The 27,747-nt window shown below is 42.1% G+C and overlaps 1 protein-coding gene across 7 annotated transcripts in view; it reads right to left on the bottom strand.

Moving 5' to 3' along the window:
* Nucleotides 1-27,747, bottom strand: part of FBXO11 (F-box protein 11) — a 197,762-nt gene that overhangs the window by 64,943 nt on the left and 105,072 nt on the right. For all 7 annotated transcript variants that reach the window (XM_073339268.2, XM_073339263.2, XM_073339266.2 and 4 more), the window contains 7 exons: nt 21,512-21,641; nt 19,702-19,785; nt 19,473-19,605; nt 15,225-15,331; nt 15,028-15,139; nt 13,959-14,065; nt 13,736-13,873 (listed from right to left, as the gene is read on the bottom strand). In XM_073339268.2, the coding sequence (XP_073195369.1) occupies nt 13,736-13,873; nt 13,959-14,065; nt 15,028-15,139; nt 15,225-15,331; nt 19,473-19,605; nt 19,702-19,785; nt 21,512-21,641 (811 nt within the window). The remainder of the gene's footprint in view (nt 1-13,735; nt 13,874-13,958; nt 14,066-15,027; nt 15,140-15,224; nt 15,332-19,472; nt 19,606-19,701; nt 19,786-21,511; nt 21,642-27,747) is intronic.

The raw sequence follows: 27,747 nt of genomic DNA, 5'->3' as shown, positions 1-27,747 counted from the left end.
AACAATTGATACATCAGGAAATGCACACACAGCAGAACACTTACAAGAAGTAGCAGTAAAAGCTATAACAAACTGTGAAAAAAACTCAATTGTCTAGTACGCAGCTTGGTCATAGAGAATGCTGCAAATGTATCCAAGATGAGAGGAAATTATTTGGAAGAGCGTGAAGGGAGTCCCAAGCTAATAACATATGGTCGCAGTGCTCATTTGATGCACCTCCTAGACAAAGACTTCAGTGTTCCAGAAATAAAGGCTAAGGTTGTTGAAACTGCAAAATACTTCCCTAACAACCACTTTGTAGCAGCTGCTCTGAAAAAAAGTGGGAGGAACCAAGCTAACTCTCCCACAAGATGTGCGATGGAACTCAGTAGTGGACTGTTTTGAGCACTATATCAAGAACTGGCCCAATCCGATGACAGTTTGTGAACAAAACTGTGAAAAAAATAGATGGCACCGTTACAGCCAAAGTTCTTCAACATTGGGCTTAAGAGAAATGTTGAACACATGCTGAGTACCCGAAGCCTATTTCTGTAGCCTTGAACAAAATGCAGGGAAATAGCTGTTTTATTGCTGACCCTGTTGAAAATTGGAAGGAACTGAGTGAGATCTTAAAAACAGAAATATGCAACGACAGACTTAAATTACAAGCATTAAAAAAACAAATGGGACAAGCACTATCTCCAGCTCATTTTCTTGCAAATATTCTCAATACTCAGTACCAGGGTCAAACCTTAACTGCTGAAGAAGAGGATCTGGCTATGACATGGATATCCAGCAATCATCCCTCCATAAAGCCAATTATAATAAACTTCAGAGCTAAGGGTGAACCATTCAAGAAATATATGTTTGCTGATGATGTTTTAAAGAAAGTCACACCAGTGAACTGGTGTTACTCACTTAAGCACTTGGATTCAGAGACTGCTGAAGTGATAATCTCACTTTTAACAGCAGTAGCTATATTTTCTTCCTTTGGACTAATTCATTCCAAATTGAGAAATTGTTTGGGACCTGAAAAAGCAGGAAAGCTTGTTTTTCTTTTCCAGATTATGAACAAACAAGAAAATGAAGGTGAAGGCGACTGAGTTAGCTGCAGAAGCCAATATTTTAAGTTTCTCATGTTGACCTGGCGGACATAGTGGATATATATATATATATTTTTTTAAATATTTCATTTAACTATTTGAGTTAAAAACAATTTTAACAAAAACAAACATGATTTTAAAAAACTTGAATGTTTAACTAAATTAAAAAATTCATATGCTTGTTTTGTTAAAATATTTTGTTTACTGTTGAAGAAAAAAATCCAGAATACATAACGTTGTTGTTTTAGTTAAATAAAACAATTTAAATGTCTGTCTAGTGATGTTCTCCTCCTAATACAGCATGGCAAGAATATCTTCCAAATGTTAACGATTAACCTGTTAAATTGGAGATAGTTCACCTCCCAATGACTAAATGAAATAACCAAACAATCATTCATTTTCTGATATAGCTCTAAAACTAATCTATACATTTTTAAAGTGATTTATTTTGAAAACTTTTCAGTGTGTACCTTCTAAAAATGAAACCTACATCTATCTCTGAGTTGTGACGAATATGTATTAAGGTTATAACAACCAACAAGAATGCACTTTTATGTAGAAATCCTGGATTAAATCGAGTCTTCCTAACTAGTGATTTAAATCAATTTGATTTAAATCAAATCCACCCTGAAAAAAGGTCCAGGAACTTCCATGTCCTATCGTAGGGAATGGACCTCATCTGGCGTTGATGGCCATGGGAGTTGATGGCATCCACTGCAATGGAGCTGGATGGAGCATGGGAGAAGAGAATTCAGATTCCGTAGCTGGGACATAGTATTTTTTGTCTGCCTGCTTGCAGATAGGCGCTACCGACACTGGGGTTTGCCAGACAGTTGTTGACGGGTCCAAGATGTCCTCATTAATAGGAAGGTAAATCTTTGAGGAAGAGGGTGAATGGAGCATGTCAAGGAGACGATGGTGGGTGTCCCTGACTTCTTCCAGTGGTATTTGGAGAGAGTGTCTGCAACTCTCTTTGCCAAATCCTAGAAGAGACAAAAGTCATCAGCTAGAGATGGTGGGGAAGGCATGGTGGCTTCATCCATGGAGAAGGAGGATATGGTTCTTGGGGTCACTTTTTCCTCAGCCCTGCCCTCATGTTCTTCAATGATGTTTTCTGGAAGCTCCGAAGCTCTGGGTCCTGCAAGCTGAGGGGGTGTCTCTCAAGACTTCTTGGGTGAGGCTCAAAGCTCGAGGGGCATGCTGACAATATGCTGCCCAAGCGTCCCAATACGGCCACTGGGGTGGTGGTGGCGGCACAGAGCCCGGCGGTGGTGTCCATGGGTGATGGTGATGGTGGGGCCATCTGCGGGTACATTCTAGGGCCCTGTTGATATTGGGCACCATATGGAACCTGGGAGGCGTACTGTGATGCCACCTCCTCTGGCTTCCTGTCTGAACCCTCGCTAGAGGGTGGGGGAGCGTGGTATGGCAGCTGGGATGATTCCCGTGCTAGGCGGAGATTTGGTCCAGAGGTCCTGGTACAGAGAAGTGAGGACTCTGATATGTCCAATATGGGGAGGTGTCTGGAGTGGCAGAATTCCGCTGGTACTGACCGGCTCAGTGCCAATGGCAGTGCCGGGATCTTGCCCATATCAGTCACTCTAATGCCGGATGAGGTGTCCATGATGGTACTGATACAGACCCGTGTATCAGGAGCTCCTTTTTAGTGGAGTGCTTACTCCTGTCTCTCAATGCCGACTGGGTCCCTGGGCATGTCGATGGTACCTGCTGCTGTCGGTTTCAGTGAGCTGAGGGTACCAGACTTGGAAGGTTTTGGTGCCAATGACATTGAGCATGATAAGGACTGCTTGGGGCTCACTATCAGGGCTTCCTACCTTCTTCAATGACATGTGAGAAGGGTCCGCAGTTTGCTTCTTTGACCCACAGCCTTTAGATGTAGAGGGCTGTGGGGAAGACTCACATCTGCCAGGTGACTCGTGGCATGGGTCCTGAGAGCCGCTTCCGTGAAGATAATCTACTGTCGGAGCTCTTTGTCCTTACGCGAGCGTGGTCTGAGTTGCTGGCAGAGACCACACTTCTGCTGGACGTGGCCTTCCCCGAGGCAGTGAATGTACTGGGAGCGCTTGTCTGCAACCAGAAATTGCCTCCTTGCAAGTGAGGCACTTCTTGAAGCCCGGTAAACCAGGCATACCTTGTAGGGGAAAGGGTCCCCAATGAGGAAGAAAAAGCGGGAGGGAAAGGAGGATAAGGTTTTTATTTATTTATTTTAAGAGAAAAATACAGGGTAAAGAAAAAACAACTATGCTAAGAGACTAACTAACTATAGAAATGAAAATAGCAAGTAATGATCCTAATGGACTGTGAATAGCTCCGTCTCTAGCGAGGCGTGGTTGAGAAGGAACTGAGAAGGGTTAGCCTTTATGTGTTGACTAGACTCGTGGTGCAGCACAAGGAGAGACAGCGTATGTGCGGGCCTAACGGGCACTGCTACCAAAGTTCTCCGATCAGCAGCACAGGGACACAAGCATACCTACAGTGGATCACCCATAGGGACACTACTCGAGGAACTTTAATTTGTAGGTATTTATAAAAAAGGAAGACAAATTTCCAGAAATCGAACAGTGGATTATGTAATAACTTCTAAAAAGAGACAAGTAAATTCAGAAAGATTAGATTAAATTAGAAATTGGTAATTCTGCATTTTAATCTAAGAGTTATGAGAGCTGAAGTTCACAACAGGATGCTCACATCCCTATCCCTCCTGCATCTCTCAAGTTACCCAAATAGGCATGAAGCAATGCTCTAAAAAAAAGTGTATTTTTGGAGTTGAATGTACCTATCCTTCATGCACCCATATCATATATAATTTCATAGAATATCAGGGTTGGAAGGGACCTCAGGAGGTTATCTAGTCCAACCGCCTGCTCAAAGCCGGACCATTCCCCAATTTTTGCCCCAGATCCCTAAATGGCCCCCTCAAGGATTGAACTCACAACCCTGGGTTTAGCAGGCCAATGTTCAAACCACTGAGCTATCCCTCCCCCCCATTACATAAAATTTGAAATTTTATTTTATGTACATTTAAATGAGATATGATACAGAACTGTCAAGTGGTGCCGTAAGCCTGTATGCGAGGCGAAACAATGATACACAAAATAAGAAAGTCTTGAAGAGGAGTATACCTCTTTAAGGGCAGGGGCACGAAGATTACTGCAGACGCAGAGCAAGGCAGCACCACCACATTGACCCGAAGAGGGTGGAGAGTACATAGTTGCAAGTCAGGCAAGAGAAGTTCTCTTTCAGCTAGACTAGGCAGATCACCACCCACCCTCCCCATGTTGAAAGTGGTGAAATACCAGGTTTGGTAACATTCCACGGTGGGTGCACTGCGCTATCTGCTCCTTTCTCGGGAGGCTGGGAAGGAATTTTTCCCTCACCGCCAGACTGGCCAAGGCAGAATGGCCTTCCCCACAGTGGGTTGGCAGGAGCGTGAAGGGGGCTTGGTTAGGCTATGACATCACAACTCATTCTTTAAGTGTGGAGTGGATGTCCAGTGCAGGTACTCCATAGGGAAGGGATACAGTGATCAGATAACTGGTTTTGTAAAGGATTTAAAGGAGATGTTTGTTAAAAGAGTGGAAATGGGTGGGAAAGGGTTTCGTGGCTCCTATGACTGGCAGGGGAGGGAGCCAACCCCCCCCCCCCATAGCCCGTCTTAACCCTCATTTGGCAGAGAGGAAAGGTAAGGTCCAGCAACGTGTTGGCCAAGGACCAGGATGAAGGGGCTGATGGAAGCCCTCTGGGTAGATACTGAAATGATCATAGAGTTACTTGCACTGTACACTTTTATCTCGGGTACTTCCAGACACTCGATAACAAAGTTGTGGCCTAATTAAACCACATTCAGGGTTTCCTGTCCTTCTTCCGGTATAGCCAGACAACACGGCAACATGACTGTGGCTATCGTTTTTACTATTTACATTAATTTCAACACCTTAATGTGGTGTTTACTAGCCAAAGCTACCAAAGAACAATCTATTAAAAGATTTTTATTGGATTTGCATAGACAAGTATTCCCCCTACCCCAGAGATGATGAAACTGTTAAGCATGAGGTGAATATCAAGATTTTGTAATATACTAACATGAAATGTTTTCAAAATTGCATATTCTTAATTGTCAAAGTATCTCACAAGTGATTATAATAGTTTTCTATATTTTCCAACTGAAATTTGCTGACTAGATCATAGAATCATAGACTATCAGGGTTGGAAGGGACCCCAGAAGGTCATCTAGTCCAACCCCCTGCTCAAAGCAGGACCAATTCCCAGTTAAATCATCCCAGCCAGGGCTTTGTCAAGCCTGACCTTAAAAACCTCTAAGGAAGGAGATTCTACCACCTCCCTAGGTAACTCATTCCAGTGTTTCACCACCCTCTTAGTGAAAAAGTTTTTCCTAATATCCAATCTAAACCTCCCCCACTGCAACTTGAGACCATTACTCCTCGTTCTGTCATCTGCTACCATTGAGAACAGTCTAGAGCCATCCTCTTTGGAACCCCTTTCAGGTAGTTGAAAGCAGCTATCAAATCCCCCCTCATTCTTCTCTTCTGCAGGCTAAACAATCCCAGCTCCCTCAGCCTCTCCTCATAACTCATGTGTTCCAGTCCCCTAATCATTTTTGTTGCCCTTCGCTGGACTCTCTCCAATTTATCCACATCCTTCTTGAAGTGTGGGGCCCAAAACTGGACACAGTACTCCAGATGAGGCCTCACCAATGTTGAATAGAGGGGAACGATCACGTCCCTCGATCTGCTCGCTATGCCCCTACTTATACATCCCAAAATGCCATTGGCCTTCTTGGCAACAAGGGCACACTGCTGACTCATATCCAGCTTCTCGTCCACTGTCACCCCTAGGTCCTTTTCCGCAGAACTGCTGCCTAGCCATTCGGTCCCTAGTCTGTAGCTGTGCATTGGGTTCTTCCGTCCTAAGTGCAGGACCCTGCACTTATCCTTATTGAACCTCATCAGTCTCTCTCTGAAGGCTGTGCGGCAGTAGCAGAAGATTGCATGACCATAATTTGTACTGCATTGTGGGCAGATACAAATGTATGTGAATTCCTAGTGCAATGCTTCTCAATTGGTAATTGTTTGTACACACAGTGTAGCAGCTAGTCTGCCTGGTAGAAAGTTTTGATTTGTAATTGTCTATGCACGTCAGTGCTAGCTTTTAAAATATTCTAGAAAGTAGCTTTCCGATTCAGTTACACTTATGCACCGGTCAATATGAGGTGTTGGAGATTACACAGTTTCATGTTATGAATAAGCAAAATCTACGAGAGAAAGAAGCTCTTGCCTCTGCACTGAAGAGGGATGAAGAGCACGTTAAAAAGAGCACTATGTCAACATTATACCAAACCCATCTGACCCGTAATCACATCCAGAAGTGCTTATCAACATGTCCACTGGACTGCATGTAACATCAGATGTACAAGAATCTCTACTGAAAACAGCAGATATTGGTGAAGAACAAATGGAGAGATTTGTGAGACGTGCACTTGATTCTGATGGGACACACAGCTTCTTCAGATATCTGGCATCAAAACATTTGCTGACATGGAATGGCTTGCCCCCTCAGCAAGTTCGCAGATGACACTAAGCTGGGGGGACAGGTAGATATGCTGGAGGGTAGGGATAGGATCCAGAGTGACCTAGACAAATTGGAGGATTGAGCTGAAAGAAATCTGATGAGGTTCAACAAGGACAAGTGCAGAGTCCTGCACTTAGAAGAGAAGAATCACATGCACTGCTACAGTCTAGGGACCCACTGGCAAGCGACAGTTCTGCAGAAAAAGACCTGGGGATTACAGTGGACGAGAAGCTGGATATGTGTCAACAGTATGCCCTTGTTGCCAAGAAAGCTAATGGGCATATTGGGTTGCATTAGCAGGAGCACTGTCAGCAGATCGAGGGAAGTGATTATTCCCTTCTATTCAGCACTGGTGAGGCCACATCTGGAGTATTGCATCCAGTTTTGGGCCCCCCATTACAGAAAGGATGAGGACAAATTGGAGAGAGTACAGCAGAGGGTTATGAAAATGATTAGGGAGCTGGTGCACATGACTTATGAGGAGAGGTTGAGGGAACTGGGGTTATTTAGTCTGCGGAAAAGAAGAGTGAGGGGGTTTTGATAGCAGCCTTCAACTACCTGAAGGGGGGTTCCAAAGAGGACGGAGCTAGGCTATTCTCAGTAGTGACAGATGACAGAACAAGGAACAATAGTCTCAAGTTGCAGTGGGGGAGGTCTAGGTTGGATATTAGGAAACACTATTTCACTAGGAGGAGGATGAAGCACTGGAATGGGTTACCTAGGGAGGTGCTGGAATCTCCATCCTTAGAGGTTTTTAAAGTCCGGCTTGACAAAGCCCTGGCTGGGATGATTTAGTTGGTGCTGGTCCTGTTTTGAGCAGGGGTTGGACTAGATGACCTCCTGAGGTCTCTTCTAACCCTAATCTTCTATGATTCTATGGTCAAGACCACCAAATTTAAGTCTGGCAAGGGAGGGACAATCACAGCAGCTATCAGCCCAGATATTGTCTTCTGTCCTTAGCAAGATACAGAGATGATGTTTCAGAGGCGATAGTTGTTAGTCACCCAACAGGATCTTTGCCTATTTCCCTCTTCCAGGCTGATGGAACAATGGGAAGAACAAACAAAGCTGATTTAGGACATGAGCTAGAAGCTGAAGCTGAATGAATCCATGAGCTAAGAGCATGCAACAAAGAAACCACAGTGTACATGAGAGATATCACAGCTGTCACACAAATGATGGCTGGAGACAAATTCCACACATTTGATAAAACTGGCTGCTGAGTACTTTAGGCAGGTCCTAAACGGTTTGACAAAGCTAATTGTGTAATCAAAGTCTTTGACAGATGACAACAGTAACTCTGTGAAAACTGCAGAAAGACAGCCCCAGACAGGATCTAAGGTTGGATATAAGAAATACCAGGGGGTTGTGGACGCCCTGTGCCTCCATGGAAAAAATTTCTAAATGTGGCATCCAAAAATCACTTATAAAAGTCCTCTGTGAATACATGGGTCAAAATGCACTTGAGACTGTAGAAGCGCACCCAACACAAATACTCCTTCTTCCTGGAGGCTTTTCCGACAGCTAAGTAGCAAAGTCTGTCACTAGTAGATGTGCTGAAGAAGCCCAAGACTTGTAAAGTACTCAAGAGGAAGTGACAAGAGGATGCTTCTGCATGAGCTAATATGGATTTTTGGGTCTCTTGGTATCAAAGGAACCACAGCGATTAGCTCACCTGATACACCTGTTTTTGTCCTTGCTGGTCACTTTCCAATAAATGTAGCATATAGTTAATGCATGGCTTGAAATTGACACCATTACCAGCACAACTGACAAGCGTTGCTTCATATCTGTACATGCAATTTGTTATGCCCTCATTCCTGACTTCTGAAACAAATTTTCTGCTGTACACGAATTAATAGGATGTGACTGTGTCATGCCTATTTGAAATTGGGGAAAAACTCTGTTTAATGTTGTCAAAACAAAGGGAGCTTACCATTTCAGAGATCTTGCCAAATCAGGAGAAAATGACAACTTCTGCAGCAAGAAAATTGGTAGTACTGATGCGTGACCAGAGGGAGAAGGAAAAAGGACTAAAGAGACCCGGATCGCTTGTGCCTCAATCTAGGCTAGTCTAGAAAGGACAAGTCACTGACCAAAACTGTCCCACATGGTGGAAGTTTGAAGACCATATCAAAAGAGCATCTTGGTAAACAAAGATTTGGATGTCTTTGCTCATAGGTAAACCATATATTAGATCACCATTGCAACATGGATGGAAAAATGTGGATGATGAAGCACTTCCTGTATTCTTCAAGGGCTCAATGGCATCTGAGCTTCTACAAGATCTTATTTGTGCCCATACCAGTAGGGTCACTGCATAATCAACTGTGTCTGTAGTCAGAACAATCCTCCCTGCACATAACAGGGTACATACCAAGGCAATGAAGACTGTGATAAGCCAGAAACTCTTGACAGACATCATAATGAAGAACAAGATGATGATAATGATGTTGACTAGAAATGTCACTGGCACGATTACATTTCAGTGATACCTGTACAAATTTATTATTAGATTTTGTTTTACTTTTTAGATTGTTCTTGCAATGCTTTGAGGTCACAAACAAATCCAGTTTTATGTCTTGAAATAATACATAGTCATTCAACTAACAAAAATGAATCAAAATATTTCAGTGGTCATCATTTTAACATGTTGATGTCATTGTTTATCCCCATTTCCATGGTAGTAGTACCATTTGTCAGCTCCATACCATACCTCATTGTAGCTGGGCAGTCACCCTGCTCTGGCCCTGAAGGGGTTAAAAGCAGCCATGGAGAGGGCTGCAGCAGCAAAAGGGATTAAGAACAGCTGGGGGAAACTGACCACAGGTGTGTCTGGCTTAATCGGGGCCCAGCTGGCCCTTATAAGAGGGCTGTGGGCCAGAAGCTGGAGGAGTCTTACTCTAGCCCTGGAGGGAGAAGGACTGCCTGCCTGCCTGGGAACTGAAGGTGCCTGAGCAGGGCAAGGGCAAGGGCAGCTGGGGAGTTCCCACCTGGGAAAACCCCAGGCTGCAGGTCTTGGTGAAGGCCCACACAGGTGCTGGGGTTGCAGAGGGGCAGCCAGAGATACGCAAAGGCAGCAGGTCCTAACCCCTTGCCAATGATGAGTGGCCTTTACAGGCTGCAGTCTGCCCCAATGAGCGGGGGCTAGATGATGACAGGCAGTAGCCACTGAGGCAAGGTGGGTTTAGAGGGTTGGAGGTTCCCCTGGGAGGGGAGACCCAGAGTGGGGGTACTGCTCGGGCAGAATGCCAAGGGAAAGGGGCACCGGGGTCCAAGAAGGACACGGGGCCAGCAGCAGGTGAGACACCAGCCTGCAGAGGGCACTCCACTGCTGGAGTTGAGCTAATTCCCTGGACAACGAGCAGGAGGTGCCGCACCGGTGAGTCGTCGCTTCGCTACACTCCTCATAGAGTAGACATAATTAACTTTTAAATAATGTATGATGTGCATGTGTGCAGAGACAGTACATTAAGTCAACCAAATTGGTGGTGTCTGTCACTCTCCTAAAAGGAGCACACCAAGTGCCCCAGCTGCTCACAACATTTACTCAGCAAATCAGAATGAACATGAACCTAATCAGTTTTACTCCTCTGACTCACCCAAATAGCTGCATGCAGACACACCCAAAAATCTGCTAATTTCTGTTGGGAATATATGATGAGAAGAGAGAAACAGGAATGACTCCTTTAGTTTATCAAGAGCCAGCTTCACTCTGCTGCTGCGGAAAGTGCTACAAGCAGCAGTAGAAGCACCAACATGAAGGGAACAGAATGAATGCAACAAACCAAACAGAACAACGATGTGGGAAGTACTATAAAGAAAGGACTAGAAGAGAGGAATGGATAAGAAACAAAATATCAGGGGTGCAAGAAGGAAAAAAAGTGAACTGGTTACAAACTGGTTAAATGAGTTGAAGATTATCTGAGTTCCTGATATCAATTAAATTAACAAACATAGTTAATCTGATTGGTAGCTTAAAATGAAATGCAGGTATAAAATCTGCCTCACAAAATTTTGGAATCCTCTGCACTTCAGTACAAGTGTCATTTGTTTTACAACATGATTTGAAGTCAATGGGACTAAACTCAATTTTGAGAGTTTACAAGATCAGACCTTTGATTTGACAGCCAAGATGAATTTTGATTACACTACTGAACACTGACAATGTGCAACACAACAAAAAGGCTTTTTATAGTTATTTTTAAATTTAAATAAGCTTTTTATTTTATTTTTAATTGTAAAAATGAGCTGCCAAATTCCTGATATCACCCAGTAAGTGCCATGCTACCACACTGTTTCTCAGTGTGAATATGCATACAGAACTTTCATCAGGGTGGGCAATATTACTATATATTGTATGCGGGGGGGCGAGGGGAGGAACAAACCAGACTGTCTGTTGCCAAAGCTTTTAAATTAGAGAATTATGAAAACTTATTCTCTTGGTAAATGAAAGTTTCTTTTCATGCACTGAGTAAATATATGATTTATGGTAGATGGCTGTGGCAATTCATGTCAGGCACCTAGTAACAGTGTACAATGCATGACATCTAAGACTGTCAACAACATACCGCATTTTTAAATGCTTCTTGTTAAACGTTTGGCACTGGCAGATCTGAAGCGATGCCATAGCACTTATACAAATGTTGAAAAATTGCCACACCAGTGACAAGAGATTAAAAAGCCCACGATTGCTGAAACAAAAAGAATGGCCTGAGAACAAGAAATCTGACAAAGCACTGTAGAATCTTTTGCAGCCAGGACTCAAGTGCAGAAATTCGGAAAAACTCAAAGGAACAGAGTATGTATAGGGTAGGAATTCAGTACTGAAACATACTATCTCTGGATTTTTAAAACGTAAAGAATGACAGAAGTTGAAGATGAAGGCTACACAGAAAATTTATTTATGTTTTGTTTGTGCTTAGACCCGCTTAGTTAAACAGTGTTACCAAAGAGATTTTGCCCAGTCATGTTACCCAGTTACCAGCACAAAAACACCCAAAGAGAATACTGTTAGCCAAAAAGAGCCCGTAAGATGCGGGAAGTGCTCTTTCAAAGGATTTTATGGTTAAGAACATTACAATACTAAAACCGGGACATTATGGTTCATCGGTCTCAGTTTGACCTATTTCTTCCTCCCACTTAGAGAGAATAGTTATATATGTCCTACTACATTATAAGCAAACAACAGAGACGGGGAGGTGCTTTACTTTTTTTTCCAACGTAAGAAATCAAAACAGTGCATCACCATGAGCATCTTTATAAAAGCTCTAAACCTTGCAGCAACACTGTGAGCACATTAAATAGATAAGAAAACTGCTATGGATGATGTTTTTTATATATTCATTTTTCAGATAAATATTCAGCACCCTAAATAAAACTTAGGTAAGGAGTCTTTTAATCATTTTTAAAGGCTTGAAGAGCAGTCCCTATATGACATCCACTGATACTCTCTGCTCATGATATCAAACACTCATCACTGAACAGCATTCCAGCACTGAAGTATGAAGCTGCCTTTCAGAAAAGATGGCAAATCCACTTTCTGCTCCAAATTACACAGGTTAGTAGACTTTTTTATTTATATTAAATACTAAAATTGAATAATACAATTAGTGAAGTAGCCCCCATGTTTAGTTTGATATTATATTAAATTCATCTTATTCTCTCGCCACAATTTCAATGTGCTGCACATATTTATATACATAACTGCGTGAGACAAGTGGTTGGAGGAAATTGCTGGTTTTGGCAACTGGGTAAAGTTGGCACTTTTGGCACTCAAGCATGCATGGGTTATGCTTTGGGAATGCTGCACTCCAGCAGGATATTTCTGCTAATATGATCAGCAATGAAACAATTAACAGTGTAGATATGTATAGTGTCATCTCTGTATTTCAGAGAACCCATTGGGATTACTCAGGGCAGTTTACACTCCAGTTATTGTTTCAGCGTCTGTGCAGAATCAAGACAACATCACTGCATCAGTTTTCATTCAGTTTGTATTTTTAAGGTTTTCTTTGCAACCACTAGGTGTAAGAAACTTTTTCTCCTAAGGGAAAGCTTCAATTCTGAAGCACAATTCTGTGATAATGGGTGGATTCCAACACCAATTCCACAACAGAAGAGCCAGCATCCTACATATGACTTACAAGGAGAGGCTGAGGGAACTGGGGTTATTTAGTCTACAGAAGAGAAAAGTGAGGGGAGATTTGACAGCAGCCTTCAACTACCTGAAGGGGGGTTCCAAAGAGGATGGAGCTAGGCTCTTCTCAGTGGTGCCAGATGACAGAACAAGAAGCAATGGTCTCAAGTTGCAGTGGGGGAGGATATCAGGAAACACTATTTCACTAGGAGGGTGGTGAAGCACTGGAATGGGTTATCTAGGGAGGCGGTGGAATCTCCATCCTTAGAGGTTTTTAAGGCCTGGCTTGACAAAGCCCTGGCTGGGGTGATTTAGTGGGTGTTGGTCCTGCCTAGAGCAGGGGTTTGGACGTGATGACCTCCTGAGGTCTCTTCCAACCTTAATATTCTATTATTCTAAGACATTACTCAGGACCTGGCATATTCTGTTGCAAAGATGCAACATTAAATCAGATTGATTGTTTTCATGCAATATTTTACTACACTCCTAAATCTTTCAGGTACTTTCATAAGGTACAGAATTAATGTAAAAACCTTATTTTATTTTTTTAAGAACCAATTGTGTAAGTGTGCACCTAAATATTTACAGCATTTTGTTACAGCAGTGATTTTTCATTATTTTGATTCCTGAATCTAATCCATTTGTGTTGCCAACCTACTGTGAAGTGGTCTATGCTATGCTTTGTTCTGATTGGCTTTCACTTTTCAACTAAGTTTGTTTTTAAAACTAAGGTAAACAATTTTGGACAATGAAGAAAGTTGAGGGAAGAAACATTAGAGATTTTAAAAGTATCTGGTCACAAATAAAAAAACATTTCTTCAAAACTATTGTGCAATGATATCTGAGAGCTATAGATGTACAGTAATGTATAATAATCTCTCTTCAAAACAAAAATGTACATTACCATGCCATGGTCAAATGTGAAAACACCAACATCACGTCCATGATGAATGTGATTCCGTCTGATAATGGGGTTTCCATGGTTTTTAACCCAAATTCCTGCTAATGCATTATTGGAGATCTCATTGTCCTCATATATTCCCTGGCAAAAAGTAAGTAAAAAACAAAAATCAACAGTAATAAATAGTTCTACAAAACTTAGGGGGAAAATTTGAAATAGAAAGTACCTGTGCATGATCGGTAATATAAAGTCCAACATTTTCACAGTCGCTGATGTTACAGTGTTTGATAGTGGGACAAGCTCCCTGGCCACTAACACATACTGCAGAGCCCACTGGAAGAAAAGTGTACAGTTATCAAAGATTCAAAGTATAGTGTATTTACAGATAGTTTGGCCCTACGTTTACAAGAAAACATACAGTATGCACTGGCATCTAAAATGTATATTTTAAACATGTAGCATTCATTTAATGCTTTTTATTAAAGCAATGAAAAACAGACAGGAAACTATTACCATCCCCATTTTGCAGATATGGAAGCTGAGGCAGAGAGATTTTAAGTCACATGTCAAAGGTTACACGAACAGCATGTCACTGGCAGAATGGGCAATATTTTGTGTATTTATTTAAGTTAATAAAAAATAGTTCATCCAACTTTTCACACCCTCACTGAAGAATATGCAAAAGAAAAACACAAGATACAACAAAACTCTCTACACTCTCTCAAGACTGCTAACTATTCCCCCACTTTAGTCTATTTACACCCTCAGCAATCTATCACCTTCAAGGGTCTGGGGCAATCAAATATTTTGTATCATGCCAAGATCATCAACAGAGTATGGCAATGTCTAACTAACGGGGAGGAAAAGCAGGCTCCAGAGTAAGGGGCCCCCTTCCAAAGACACCCTTCCACTAATCTTCAATAGGGCCAAGATCTCATCCATGATGTCTGGTAAGCAGACATCAATAACAACTGTTATGCACTTCCAACATAAAACATCACTATCCAAACAGACAAGGTCACTCTGTACCAGCTGTAGTTTCTAAATGATCTTCAGGAATAGCTTTACATATACTGCATGGTAATAATTTCAATCTCAAAGCGACTAAAGCATAGATAAACTAGAGCAAGGTCTGCATCCAAAAGGACAGGTTCTAGCCAAATATAATTGAGAAGGAAAAATGTTCATGACTAAGTTTTGTGTTGCATATGGACAGAAAAACATTATGTTCACTGCAATTATCCTATTTCAGTAACAGTGTTTAAAATTAATTTAACAGTGAAGAGGACACTAACCTGTACAGGTACTTCGAATGATACAGTGATCTATTATTGGGCTGCAATTCACGGTAATCTCTAAGCAGTGGTGTGCATTGTGGTGCTGAGCAGATTTGTCATCAGGATTGAACTAAGAGAATAAAATGTAATGTTTTGATATTTTTTAAAAAAGCATAATTTTGGAAATTATTAAAAGTTCTACTCAGGTTGCTTACCCTGATTGTCATATACCCAACGTACGCATCTTCAGAACCCTCCATAAAAACGAAGGTGGAATCTCTAGTGTTTTCTATTATGACTTTATCTGCTACTTTTCCAGGTGCTGTAAACCAGAAGTTATTATAAAAGCTTACTCTTTTCCTATGAAAACTGAAAAACAAACATTTCAAGTTCTACAAGTGAAAAAACAAACGCAGATTCTCAGGCATATTTACATTAGGAGCACTTTTAGTATATCAATATTCCTATATGGTAAAGTGCTCCTAATGTGCACACAGCAACACAAGTAAAGCTGTGCTTTCCACTGGCACAGTGAAACCACTCCCCATGAGCAAAACAAGATATTCTAGTAACAGTGCAGTTTTGCCAGTATAGTTGTTTACCACCTTCTGCCAGTACAGCTGTGTCAGCCATGGGTGCAAAGAGGATCCCTGACCGAGCTACACCAGCAGAATTCTGTTGCATAGATGTGGCCTTAGTTTAGATGCAGTTATACTGGCATAAAAGTGCCTTTGCTAGTATAGCTTATGTTGTTCAGGGAAGCACTTTTTACTGGTGTAAACCCCACACCTAATACTAGTATTAAATATATACCAGCAAACCTTTTCTAGTGCAGACTTGGCCCTGGTGTTCTGACTTCCAATTCCCTATTCTAACTATTAGGAAATTGTTCCCCATTAAAATAAACCAGAAATAGATAATTCAATATAGTGCATACGAAAATAAAACTGATTACAAAATACCATTTAAGTTTTAATAAAAAATTAGAGAGACAACTGTAACATATTTGGGCTCAAACTTGTACTATAGTAGAACAGTTACAACCTGGTGCTGTATATGGTCTGGATTCTAAATCTTTTTATTAAGACTAAATACACAAATTCAGTACACCATCACATAGTAGATCCTTGCTAATACATGCATGTTCTTTACAATTTTCACAAAACCAAAAAAGTGGTATCTCCTAATTTCTCAACATACATACAGAGTGCTGTAGGAAAGTCTATTTTTATACTTAATGTACTAAAAGTTTATTACAGTTTAAAACTGAACTACAGTTCAGAATAAATAAATGTTAAGCTTTTCAAAATAAGTGTTAAGAATGTTTTAAAATTGCTAATCTACAAGATGCAATAACTTGAAATATGAACAGCAAGCTTCTTCAGCATTCTTTATACTGAGTCTGACAAAAGTGTTTTGCATGCTACTGCTGAAGAGCCAGCAGAGGGAGCACAAGTTTAAAAAAATATTTTTATAGCTGAGTTGACCTCAGTGATGTTGGTGCTTAAGAACAGTAGTAAACAAGAGAGCCAATTTAATGTCACCACAAACCGAAACTGAAATAACTAAACCAGTTATAATTCACACTTTTAGTTATTTTGGTACAAGTCTGTATGGAACACTCTTATTCAGAAATAAGGGCTTGTCTACAGTGTTTATATTGCTATAACTATATCAGTTTAGAAACCTTTATGCGAATAAACTATACTGATAAGCACCTTTATAGCAGTAAAACTACATCCACTCAGGACGGTTGTACCACTAACTATATCAATCCAATATACTTACAGCAGTACAAAAATATGTTTAGACTAACCCTAAGAATGACCACTCAGATTTGCATCAAAACAATTAGCTTGACGGAATATTACAAACAACTGAAGAAAGAAAGAAATTAAGCACTTTAGTATTCTTTGTAGCTCTACAATACAATGGAATTGCTAAGTAAACAGGAGGAAGCTACTTCTTAATCTCTTCCCCTGAATCATGCCCATACAGCTGTGCTTGTACAGCTATAGGAGAAGGAATCCTCCCACTGTTCATGGAGAAGCAAGGACCACTATCCTTGAACCACGATCACAGTAGTGGTATTTCAGCTGCAGTAGTTCCTGCTGCTGTGCTCCCCTGAATAGAGTTGGTGAATTCACACAGCAGCAGATCAATCCATGCCAACTGCAAACCTTGCTGTATACACAGAGGTGAAGGAAGCCAGAGAGCTCCCCTCAGTTATACAGTACCCGGGACCTTCCATGGGCAAGGACAAGATTTTGCCCTTAAACCAGATTTGATCTTTTTCTGTTGCCTGATAACATGTTATGCTCCTGTTCTCTATCTATCAGGAAGAAAAGTCCCAATCAGAATGAAGCAATTTTCACATCCCACTCTGCAAACATGATTTCCATTTTGACTTCTCCAGAGCTGTGAATACATTAACATAGCCTGTCTCATTTCCCTAATGCTATCTGTTTACCCTAACCAAATGACCTTAGGTCGAGGATCTGTACTCATGTCATGGAAAAATATTTATGAACACACAATTCGTACTTCATATGTCACAAGTGCCAATGTTACAGGTATGTAGGTCAAACTAGCAAGTACCCTTATCCTGGGGAGGGGATCCAGAAACCTTACAGCTGAGCTGAAGACAGAAAAGGAATAGAATTGTGGGCAGGAGATGAAGCTAGAAAACCAATACCAGAACACTTGCTCCTCAGAGAAAAAAGGCAGCTCAAGAATGACTGCACTAAGCACTAGATGCTCAGACACAACATTGGCCAATTCAGACAGACTCAGGAAGCATGTGCCAGATGCAGGATCAGTATTTAGTTCATCTACAGATGCTTCTCTCCTCTTTCTACCAAGGAGGTGATTGTAGCTTAACCTTTTAATTATGGGATATTGGAAAAGGCTAAAAAGGGAATGGGACTTCCTCAACCCTTTGGTTTTAACCAAGTACATCAAAGGAATACCAGAAGATTTCTTACCAAGCCTTAGCAAGAGGGAAATTCAGGAGAGAAATTTCCTGGTAAAAGTGAAATGCTGAAACTACCTTAAAGGAGGGAAACAGATCAGATAGATAGTCCCACCCCCCTGCTCAAAGCAGGACCAACCCCAACTAAATAATCCCAGCCAGGGCTTTGTCAAGCCGGACCTTAAAAACCTCTAAGGATGGAGATTCCACCACTTCCCTAGGTAACCCATTCCTAGTGAAATAGTTTTTCCTGTAGTTCCAAAGAGGATGGAGCTGGGCTGTTCTCAGTGGTGGCATATGATAGAACAAGGAGCAATGGTCTCAAATTGCAGTGGGGGAGGTCTAGGTTGGATATTAGGAAAAACTATTTCACTAGGAGGGTGGTGAAGCACTGGAATGGGTTACCTAGAGAAGTGGTGGAATTTCCATTCTTAGAAGTTTTTAAGGCCCGGCAGGGGGTGGACTAGATGACCTCCTGAGGTCTCTTCCAACTCTAATCTTCTATGATTCTATGACTTCAGCTTTTTCCACATCATCTGTCACTAGGTTGCCTTCCCCATTCAGTAAGGGCCACACACTTACCCTGACCTCCTTCTTGTTACTAACATACCTGCAGAAACCCTTTTTGTTACCATACACATCCCTTGCTAGCTGCAACTCCAATTGTGCTTTGGCCTTCCTGATGACATCCCTGCATACTCAAGCAATATTTTTATACTCCCTAGTCATCTGTCCAAGTTTCCACTTCTTGTAAGCTTCCTTTTTGCGTTTAAGCTCACCAAAGATTTCACTGTTAAGCGAAGCTGGTCTCCTTCCATATTTGCTTTTCTTTCTGCACACTGGGATGGTTTGTTTCTGCGCCCTCAATAAGGCTTCTTTAAAATACAGCCAGCTCTCCTAGACTCCTTTCCCTCTAATGTGTTGCACAAATTGTTTGAGCTTCTTCCATTATGATCAACAGCTGATGACAAAAAAGCTGATGGAGTCTGCTCTACAGACACGGTGAAGCTCTTCACATAAACAGGTCCCATGAAAGAGGACTGAGCAGCTCAGTTGCTCAGTGAAGAGCAGGCCATATTTCCAAAGTGATTTTTTTTTTAAAAGTTTCTTTTGTTTTTTCTCCATTATAAACAAAACCAGCTACAGCAATAACTAACAGAGAGCACCTCTGTCAGAACCATTGGCTGCTTTTTGAAGTGAGGCAAGAAGAAAACTGCACAGTCTACTTGCAGAAAGTAGAAAAAGGCAGTGTTCCAAGAGTGTAAATTGCTTCATTCTGATCTGTTGCTTCTTGTCCGGTTGACAGAGGACAGGACATACCCCAGTTGTCTCTATTAGTGACACACTCTCTTGCCACAGAAGATACCTACATCTGGACTGATACAAAAAAGTCTTTATACATGCTACTTGATAGTCTAAGATATATTTGTAATATACCTGTTAAGAGCCAAGAAAGGTTATACATTGAGATAAAGATTTCAAAATTAAATACCTGCACCAATCATAGTGATTGGAGATTCGATATATATCCATTCATCAGTATATATACCAGAGTGAACAAAGATAAGTCCATCAAAATGAGCTTCCTGAACCCCACCGAGGGCATCCTCAATGGTGTCATAGTACTAAAAACAAACAAACAAAATACAAACATGAGTTTCGCAAAAAATAAAGATGAGAAAGGTATACAAATATTCATATGAAGTGATTCAGGAACATACCAACATATTTTCTCTTCCTTTATATCTTGCAGGGTTACTGTAGAAGTGTTCAGCAAAGCCTGGCTTTACATGTGCTCCTTTGTACTGAAATAGAGAGAATATCTCAAGATAAACCTATAGCTAAACAAGCTTGTTATATATGTATGTATATATAAACATTTTAGAAAGTAAATCAGCAAAAGGGTATAGTTGTAATAGTTGGATAGGTTCCGTAACATAATTTATATTTTGAAAATATGTTCACTATACATCTGGATTCCATGAGTTGCAATTTCCACCAAGTACGGATACAAAAATTTGCATCCCTTAGCTACATTTTAAAGTGTTAATTAGGACCAAGGAAGAAGTTGTAATGTTAATATTGATATCAACAAATAAGCAAGCAGTAAAAGATCCAGAATTTTTAAGATGAGAAAGGACCATCATGGCCATCTTATCTGACCTCCTGCATACCACAGACCATAGAAATTTAAGTCATTCCTGAATCAAACTCATAACTTCTGATTGAGCTGGAGTATATCTTTTACAAAACATTAAATCTTGATTTAAAGACTTCAAGTGATGGAGAATCCATAGATAAGTTGTTTCAATAGTTAATCTCCCTCTCTGTGAAAAATGTGTGCCTTATTTTAGGCCTGAATTTGTCGAGGTTCAGTTTCCAGCCACTGGATGTTATGACTTTGTTTGCTAGATTAAAGAGCCTTCTGATATCAGAAATATTTTTCCCCATGCAGGTACTTGCGCATTGCGATCAAGTAACTTCCTACTAAACTTCCCTAGGATAAATGAAATATACTGAGCTTTAATCCCTCAATGTACGGCACACTTTCACAGACCTCAGATTATTCTCATAACTCTTTTTCAAGCCCTTTCCGATTTTTCAACATCCTTTTTAAATTTCAGTAATGATCTGATCAGTCCTGTATACAATGGCAATATCACCTCCCCACTTATACGTGGTATTCCTAGGCCTATACATCCAACGATTGCATAAAAATAAAGGTAAAAACACACATGATCCTTTCTTTTAAAAAGCGCTTGATTGCATAAGGTGGAAGTCAGAAAAAGGGAGCAAAATTCTCATCTTATCAAAATTTGGCTAGACCATGGTAGCTTTTCCCACCCCCCATTTTCATTCTGTGGCCACCTGCCACATTACCAAAGTGGGGTGGAGATTTTATTTTAATAAATCTTTCAACTTCCTTGCAGCTTTGCACCTGATTTTTCTGGGCTAACCATTAGCCCCATACTTATAGCCAAACCAAGTGCCCTTATTCAACAATCTTAGAACATGAATACTATTATAAATATTAATAAACTAACTCAATATCCTACTTTATTACTCCTTTACACACATTTTGGAAAGCGTGGTGCTTGGATACAGGCACCTTTTTCAGACAGGTACAATGATTTTTTAAATCATGGTTTATTATAATATTGCACCATAAAGCTGAAAACCTTCTACATCACCATCAAAGCTTGACAGGAATATGGTGTTTTAAAAGGTGACTTGCAAATGTAAAATTCCCTCAACGTTTCAGTAACTTTGTCCGTGTGTTTACTGCCCAGCATAAACAAGCTAAGAGGAGCAATACAAAAAAGGGACCCACCCCACCCCCAAATCCCACAACTTTTTTTCCTTTTCAGATTTTAAGAAAATCAACATGCAACTAGTCTCTCTTAGTCTGGCTGTTGAGGGAATCCTACACGTATTGGCTTAGTTACTGAAATCTTGTACTTCACCTTTGCAAATTGTCTTTAAATTACAATATGGAATCTTTCTGGGGATGTGAAAAAACAACATTCATACCAGCTGCTGAAAGCTTTCTTTCCAGGGATTTGGGTGTTCATATTCTTCTGGATTAATCTGATAGAATTTACCAGATTCTGGATGCATCATTGGACGTGTATATTCAAATACTTCCATATACAGTCGTTTCCTAAACAAAAGTGTCAGTCAATCAGAACAGAAAATTGAGAATGTATTTAAATGGTACAAAGTTGTAAATCAGGTGTATCACAATTACAACAAACCTATTTAAAATCTTAAGGGAGGAATTTTCAAAAGCATTCATTGTTTACTCTACTCCCACTGAAGTCAATGGTAAAACACCATAGATTTCAGAGTTTGGCCAATATTGAGTATTTTCAAAGATCTCAACCCAAAGTTTTAAAACCAAAAATATTTTAATGGTGCTCATAAAATTAATGAGTAAAAGTGGCTTTAGGTTAAAACAATTCTAGTTGTTGAAGACTAAAGAGAAAAGACACTGCTGCATTTTGTAACATTCATTTGGTGCACATTTAAAGGCTCAAGTCAGCAAAGGACTTAAGTACATGCTTAATATTAAGCACATTACATGCTTTTCTAAATAGAGAGATTTAAGGATGTGGTTACATGCTCTGCTGAATCAGAGCTGAAGTGTGTGCTAACATAAGGACAGAAAGGTTATGCTGCTCTGTCCTTTCTTCAAATTTTGCTATTCTTCTTACTGATCATCACCACACCCCAAAAACAGCTACCAAATATCCTGCATGAGTAAATGACGCGCTGCATTTGGCAGTGCAAAGGGAAAGTTACTCACCTTGTGCAGTAACATAGGTTCTTTGAGATGTGTGTCCCTGTGAGTGCTCCACTTTAGGTGCTTGTGCGCCCCTGTGCTTGTAATCGGAGATTTGTGGTAGCAGTGCCCGGTTTGGTCGCACATGTGTCATCCCCGTCTTGCGCCGCTTCAAGCAGTTATCTGGCGCTGTGCAACCAACCCCGCCCTCTGTTCCTCCTCCACTGCAGAGCATTTAGTGTGCATCTCCAAAATAGCAGGGAGGATGGAGGGTAGTGGAGCACCCACAGGGACACACATCTAGAAGAACCTATGTTACTGCATAAGGTGTATGTATGCGCTGATGCCCAGGTTACAGCTCTACAGATGTCAGTAATGGAAACACTGTTTTGAAAAGCTATTGACGTTGATATTGCCCCGGTGGAGTATGTGCAAATCCCCATATGGGGGTGCAGGTTACATTGACAGTAATTGATGCAGTTGGAAATCCAGTTGGAGAGCCACTGTTTAGATACGGCGTCTCCTTTCAATCGTACAGTGACTGAGACAAACAGTTTCATGACCTCCTTATGTCTATGTAAAACGCCAGGGCCCTGCGTAAATCGAGGGTATGGAGTATGGCTTCCCGCCTGTCCCTATGTGGTTTTGGGTAGAATGTTCGCAGGTGAATGGGTTGGTTGAGGTGAAATGATGAGATGACCTTAGGTAAGAACTTAAAATTACCCTTGGGCCGCATCCTATCTTTGGAGAATATTGTGTAGGATGGATCAGCCATGAGGGCCCCAAGTATTACTATCCGCGACAATAATGGCGACAAGGAAGGCCACCTTCATTGAAAGGTGAAGGAGAGAACATATAGCGAATGGCTCGAAGGGTGTCTGGTAATTTCCCAGAGAACTAAATTGAGGTCCAATGGTAGGGTAGATGATGTTGAGGTCCTTGAGAAAGCACTTGTGGCGGAATGCTGTGATAGTGAAGAGGTGTACCTTGATTGAACTCATTGAAAGTCCTGATTCCTTGAGTTGAAGTAATAGTCCAGAATCACAGGTAAGTGAGATCGATATGATCTGCCTCTTTTGACACCATGAATTTGTGTAGATGTGTGTGACAGATAGTTGCTCTGTGACTATTCAGTAAAAGGTTCTGCACGTCTTTGGAGCAGGTCATTTCGGATCCTTGGAACCAGGGAGCAACCAAGCTTTGAGCCATAGTCTTTTCAGATTCGGGTGAATGGTTTGGCCTGTGTCCTGGGAAAAGAGACGAGGCAGGCGAGGAACAGTGCCACGTTTCCACACTAACATTTGGAGCAGGTAAGGGAACTATTTTGACAGGGCTATGTGGGAGCAATTAGTATCACTGTGGACTAGTCCTGTTTGATCTTGTGGAGTACCCGTGCTAGAAGGGGGGTGGGAGGAAATGCGTATAGGAAAGGAGCATCTCATTTGATAAGAAAGGCATCTCCCAAGGACTGGAGGTCCAGTCTGGCCCTGGAGCAAAACTGTGGACATCTGGCATTGTGCGTGGTAGCAAAGAGGTCTACTGTGGGAAATCTTCATTGTTTGAATATGTTGTGCAGTATCCAGATACCCAGTTCCCACTCGTGGTCTTGAGAGAAATGCCTGCTGAATGCATCTGCTGCGGTGTTTTGATGTCTGGGGAGATATGATGCTGTGACGTGGCTATTGTCAGTGATGCACCAATTCCAGAGCCGCATGGCTTCCACACACAGGGAATGTGAGCATCCGCGGGGGCCTTGTCTGTTCATGTAAAACATGCATGCTACATTGTCTGTAAGAATTTGTATAGTTTTCTGCTTGATCATGGGTAAAAATTGGGTGCACATGTTGTGAACAGCTTGTAATTCTAGGAGATTTATGGTGGGCTTCGGTTGCGGACCAGCTGTCCTGGGTAAAATGAGAAGTCAATGTGCTCCCCAGCCTAGGAATGATGCATCCATCACATTTGTCATTGTAGGGGAATTTTGCACAAAGGAGCGACCCAAGGCATACATTGTCAGGTTATGTCCACCAGAGGAGAGAGTCTTTTACTGTGCTTGCAATTGTGAGGTGTTTGTTTATGCTATGCCTTCTTGGGGAGTATTGTGTGCAGAGCCATGCCTGCAAGGTCCGCATATGGACTCTTGCATCCTGGACAATGAAAGTTGTTGCAGCCATGTGGCCTAATAATTGTAGACAAGTCCTGGCTTTTGTCTAAGGATTGTTTAGTATTGTGGAAATTAGATTTGTTAGAGTTAGGAACCATTGCCTTGGTAGAGAGGCCGTTGCCTCAGGTGAGCTGAGATAGGCTCCAGTGAATTCCAGTTCTCTTACTGGTGTGAGGGTTGATTTTTGAGTGTTTATCTGGAGACCTAATTGTGTAAAGAGAGCTACCATTTGTTGGGTGGCCTTTATTGCCGCTGCTCAATTTGGCGCTTTCAGTAGGTAATCATCCTGATAAGGAAATATGATTCCTTTCCTGCATAGGTACGCTGCAATTACTGCGAGTACCTTTGAGAAGACTTGGGAAGCAGTGGACAGTGTGAAGGGTAGGACCTTGTATTGGAAGTGATCTGGTCCTAGAGTGAATTGAAGAAACCTCTGATGTGATGGGTGAATTGTTATATGGAAGTAGACGTCCTGGAGGTTGAGGGCCCCCCTTTCTAGAGATGGAATTATGGTGGCCACTGTGACCATCTTGAAGTGCTGGTTTCTCACAAATTTGTTGAGCCATCAGAGATCGAGAATGGGTCTCCACCCTCCTGTTTTTTTTGAGAGAGTAAGTAATTTGAATAGAAACCCTTCCCTCTGTGTTTTGTTGGTACTGGTTCTACTAGTCCTAGATGGATGGAGATGGGTTACCTCTTGTCGCAGTAGGTCTTTGTGAGAGGAGTCCCTGAAGAGGGAGAGGAAGGGAGAGTGGAAGTAAATGGGATGGAGTATCCAACCTCGATTATCTCCAGTACCCATCTGTCTGTAGTGATGGATTGCCAAACTGGGTAGTATGGAGTCAGACGATCTCCGAATGGACTTTCAAGCAACGTCTCAAACTTGCTGTCTGGAGGAAGGTTGGTGAGATGTGGTAGATTGAGGTGGAGGCTGTTGTCTCTTTGTGGGCCCCTGTTTTCAGCCTTGTGGCTCGTATTGCCTGTGTGTTTGTGAATATGGCATGAGCCAGAATTTCTGTGGGTTGTAATACTTTCCTTGTCATCTCTTTGTCCTAGGAGTATAGATGACCAAGGACTTCAGTGTTGCCCTTGAGTCCTTGAGCCTGTGCAGATACTCATCTGTCTCAGCCGCAAAGAGTTTAGGCCTGTCAAATGACAGATCGTCCACAATCGATCGCACCTCGCTCAGGAAACAAAAGAGAGGCAACCAAGAAGCTCATCTCATAACTATTGCAGTATCTGTAGATTGCGCAGCAATATCTGCTGAGTCCAGAGCAGCATGTAATGCCATCCTAGAGATCAGTTGTCCCTCGGAGATGAGCGCTCTGAACTGTTCTTTTTTCTCCTCCAGGAGGAATTCAATAAATTTGGAGAACTTCCCATAGTTTGTGTGGACTTATTTTGCCAGCGTTGCTTTGTAATTGCTGATCCGAAGGTGGTGTGTCATGGAGGAGTAGGCCTTTCAGCCAAAGAGGTAGAACCTCTTCCAATCTTTGTTGTACGGGCTGTTTTGGGGGTAAGATTGTCTGTCCCTCTTGTTAACAGTGTCCACCACCACAGAATTGGGCGTGGGGTGAAAAGAGAAATTCTGTTCCCTTTGCCGGGATATAATATTTTCTGTCAGACCTCTTGCAGGAGGGAGGGATCATTGCTGGAGTCTGCCAAATGAACATAATGGGTTCCATGATTGCATTATTCATGGGCAAAGCTATTTTGGGAGATGTCGATGTATGTAAGATGTCAAGGAACTTTTGTTGTCACTCCTGGACTTCCTCCAGTATGATGTCCAGGGACTCTGCGACCCTCCTGTAGAGGTCCTGAAAATGTTTAAAATCACTGGCTGCCCACATTGGGTGGTTGGCGGGGAGGGAGGAGGAGGAAACGGGACAGGACGGGACGGACGGACAGTGATGATGGTGTCATCAAGGGAAGATGAGGACAGGTGGGTTGCTGGTTCCATCTCTAAGTCAGAAGTCTCCAGTTCTCTAGGTATCTCCTCCGGAGTTTCAGATGGTCCTGGTATTGACAGTATGGGATACTGTCATGTGCTCTCCCTGGATGGGCTGGGAGGCTTGCGATGGTGTGCGGGATATGCCATCCAAGGGTTCCTCGAGAATGGAGGAGCGGAGCGGCAAGGTGAGTAGGTACTGACTATGTTAGAGTGACGCTGGTGCAAAGAATGGGGGAGTCTGGTGTCGAGGAGACCAGGAGGTCCTTTTGCAGTAACTTCTGTAGTACCGAAAGGGTCACTGCTGATGTCTGCAAGGTCACTGCTGGTATGTGTGACTGTGTCAATTGTGTTGTGCCGATGGTAGGTGACGGCATAGTCATTAGTTGTTTTGATGTGCTCGGTGCTGGGTATCTAGTTCGCTCCGACGGTGCCAGGGCATGGATTTTCAGTTTCCCCTCATTGTCTATGTCAAAGCTAGCTCTCTTGGAATCTTTAGCTCTTGTGGTACCATGGTACTGGAGGGTACAGGAACCTTGACTGCAGAGACTGCTGGTGCAGTCGGTACCGACGGTGTCTCTCTGTTTGGGGACTGCCATTTCTTGGTTGGTTCCCAAGCCAGTGAGGACAGAGCACACTTTTTAGCCACCTTTTTAGGTCTGTAGTGTGAGCCACAGAGGAAGAAGAGCCTCCTGTTGGTGTCCTGTCCAGGAGGGGGTCCAAACTTCTGGATCAGATGCTGGACAGAGAGACTTCTCCATCAGGAGCAGTTTGAGCAGCAAGTCTCTGGCCTTTCTGATCCAGGCATTTTAACTTCTGGCAGCGCAAGCACTTTTGGGGTGCTTGCCTAAGTTGCGAACGCACTGCGAGTGCCCATCTGACACAGGTATTGAGAGCCTGCAGGTTAGGCAGCTTTTGAAACCCAGTGAACCGGGCATGCCCCTGAAGGGAATGTTCCCCCTCCTTATCAGGGGTCCTACACTAACCGTTAACGGAAACCTGAACTTCTAAATAAAGGAAGAGAAACACGTTCTTTTTTGGAAGAAAAACAGGGAGAGAACTAAACGGGGAAAGAAAGTTAATTATCTATAAAACTAGGAGTAAAGGAGAAGGGCTATGCTAGGAAGACTAAGCTCTGAGGCTGTCAGGGTTCCCTCCCCACTCTGAACTCTGGGGTACAGATGTGGGGACCCACATGAAAGACCCCCTAAGCTTATTTTTACCAGCTTAGGTTAAAAACTTCTCCAAGGCACAAATCCTTTCCTTGTCCTTGGATGGTATTGCTGCCACCACGAAGTGATTTAGACAAAAATTCAGGAAAAGGGCCGCTTGGAGTCCCTTGTTCCCCAAAATATTCCCCCAAGCCCTTTCAC

The sequence above is a fragment of the Lepidochelys kempii genome, chromosome 3, assembly GCF_965140285.1.
Source record: "Lepidochelys kempii isolate rLepKem1 chromosome 3, rLepKem1.hap1, whole genome shotgun sequence".
In the NCBI taxonomy this organism is placed as follows: Eukaryota; Metazoa; Chordata; order Testudines; family Cheloniidae; genus Lepidochelys; species Lepidochelys kempii.
The sequence above is the reverse complement of the archived record's forward strand: the minus strand, read 5'-3'. Positions and strand labels throughout refer to the sequence as shown.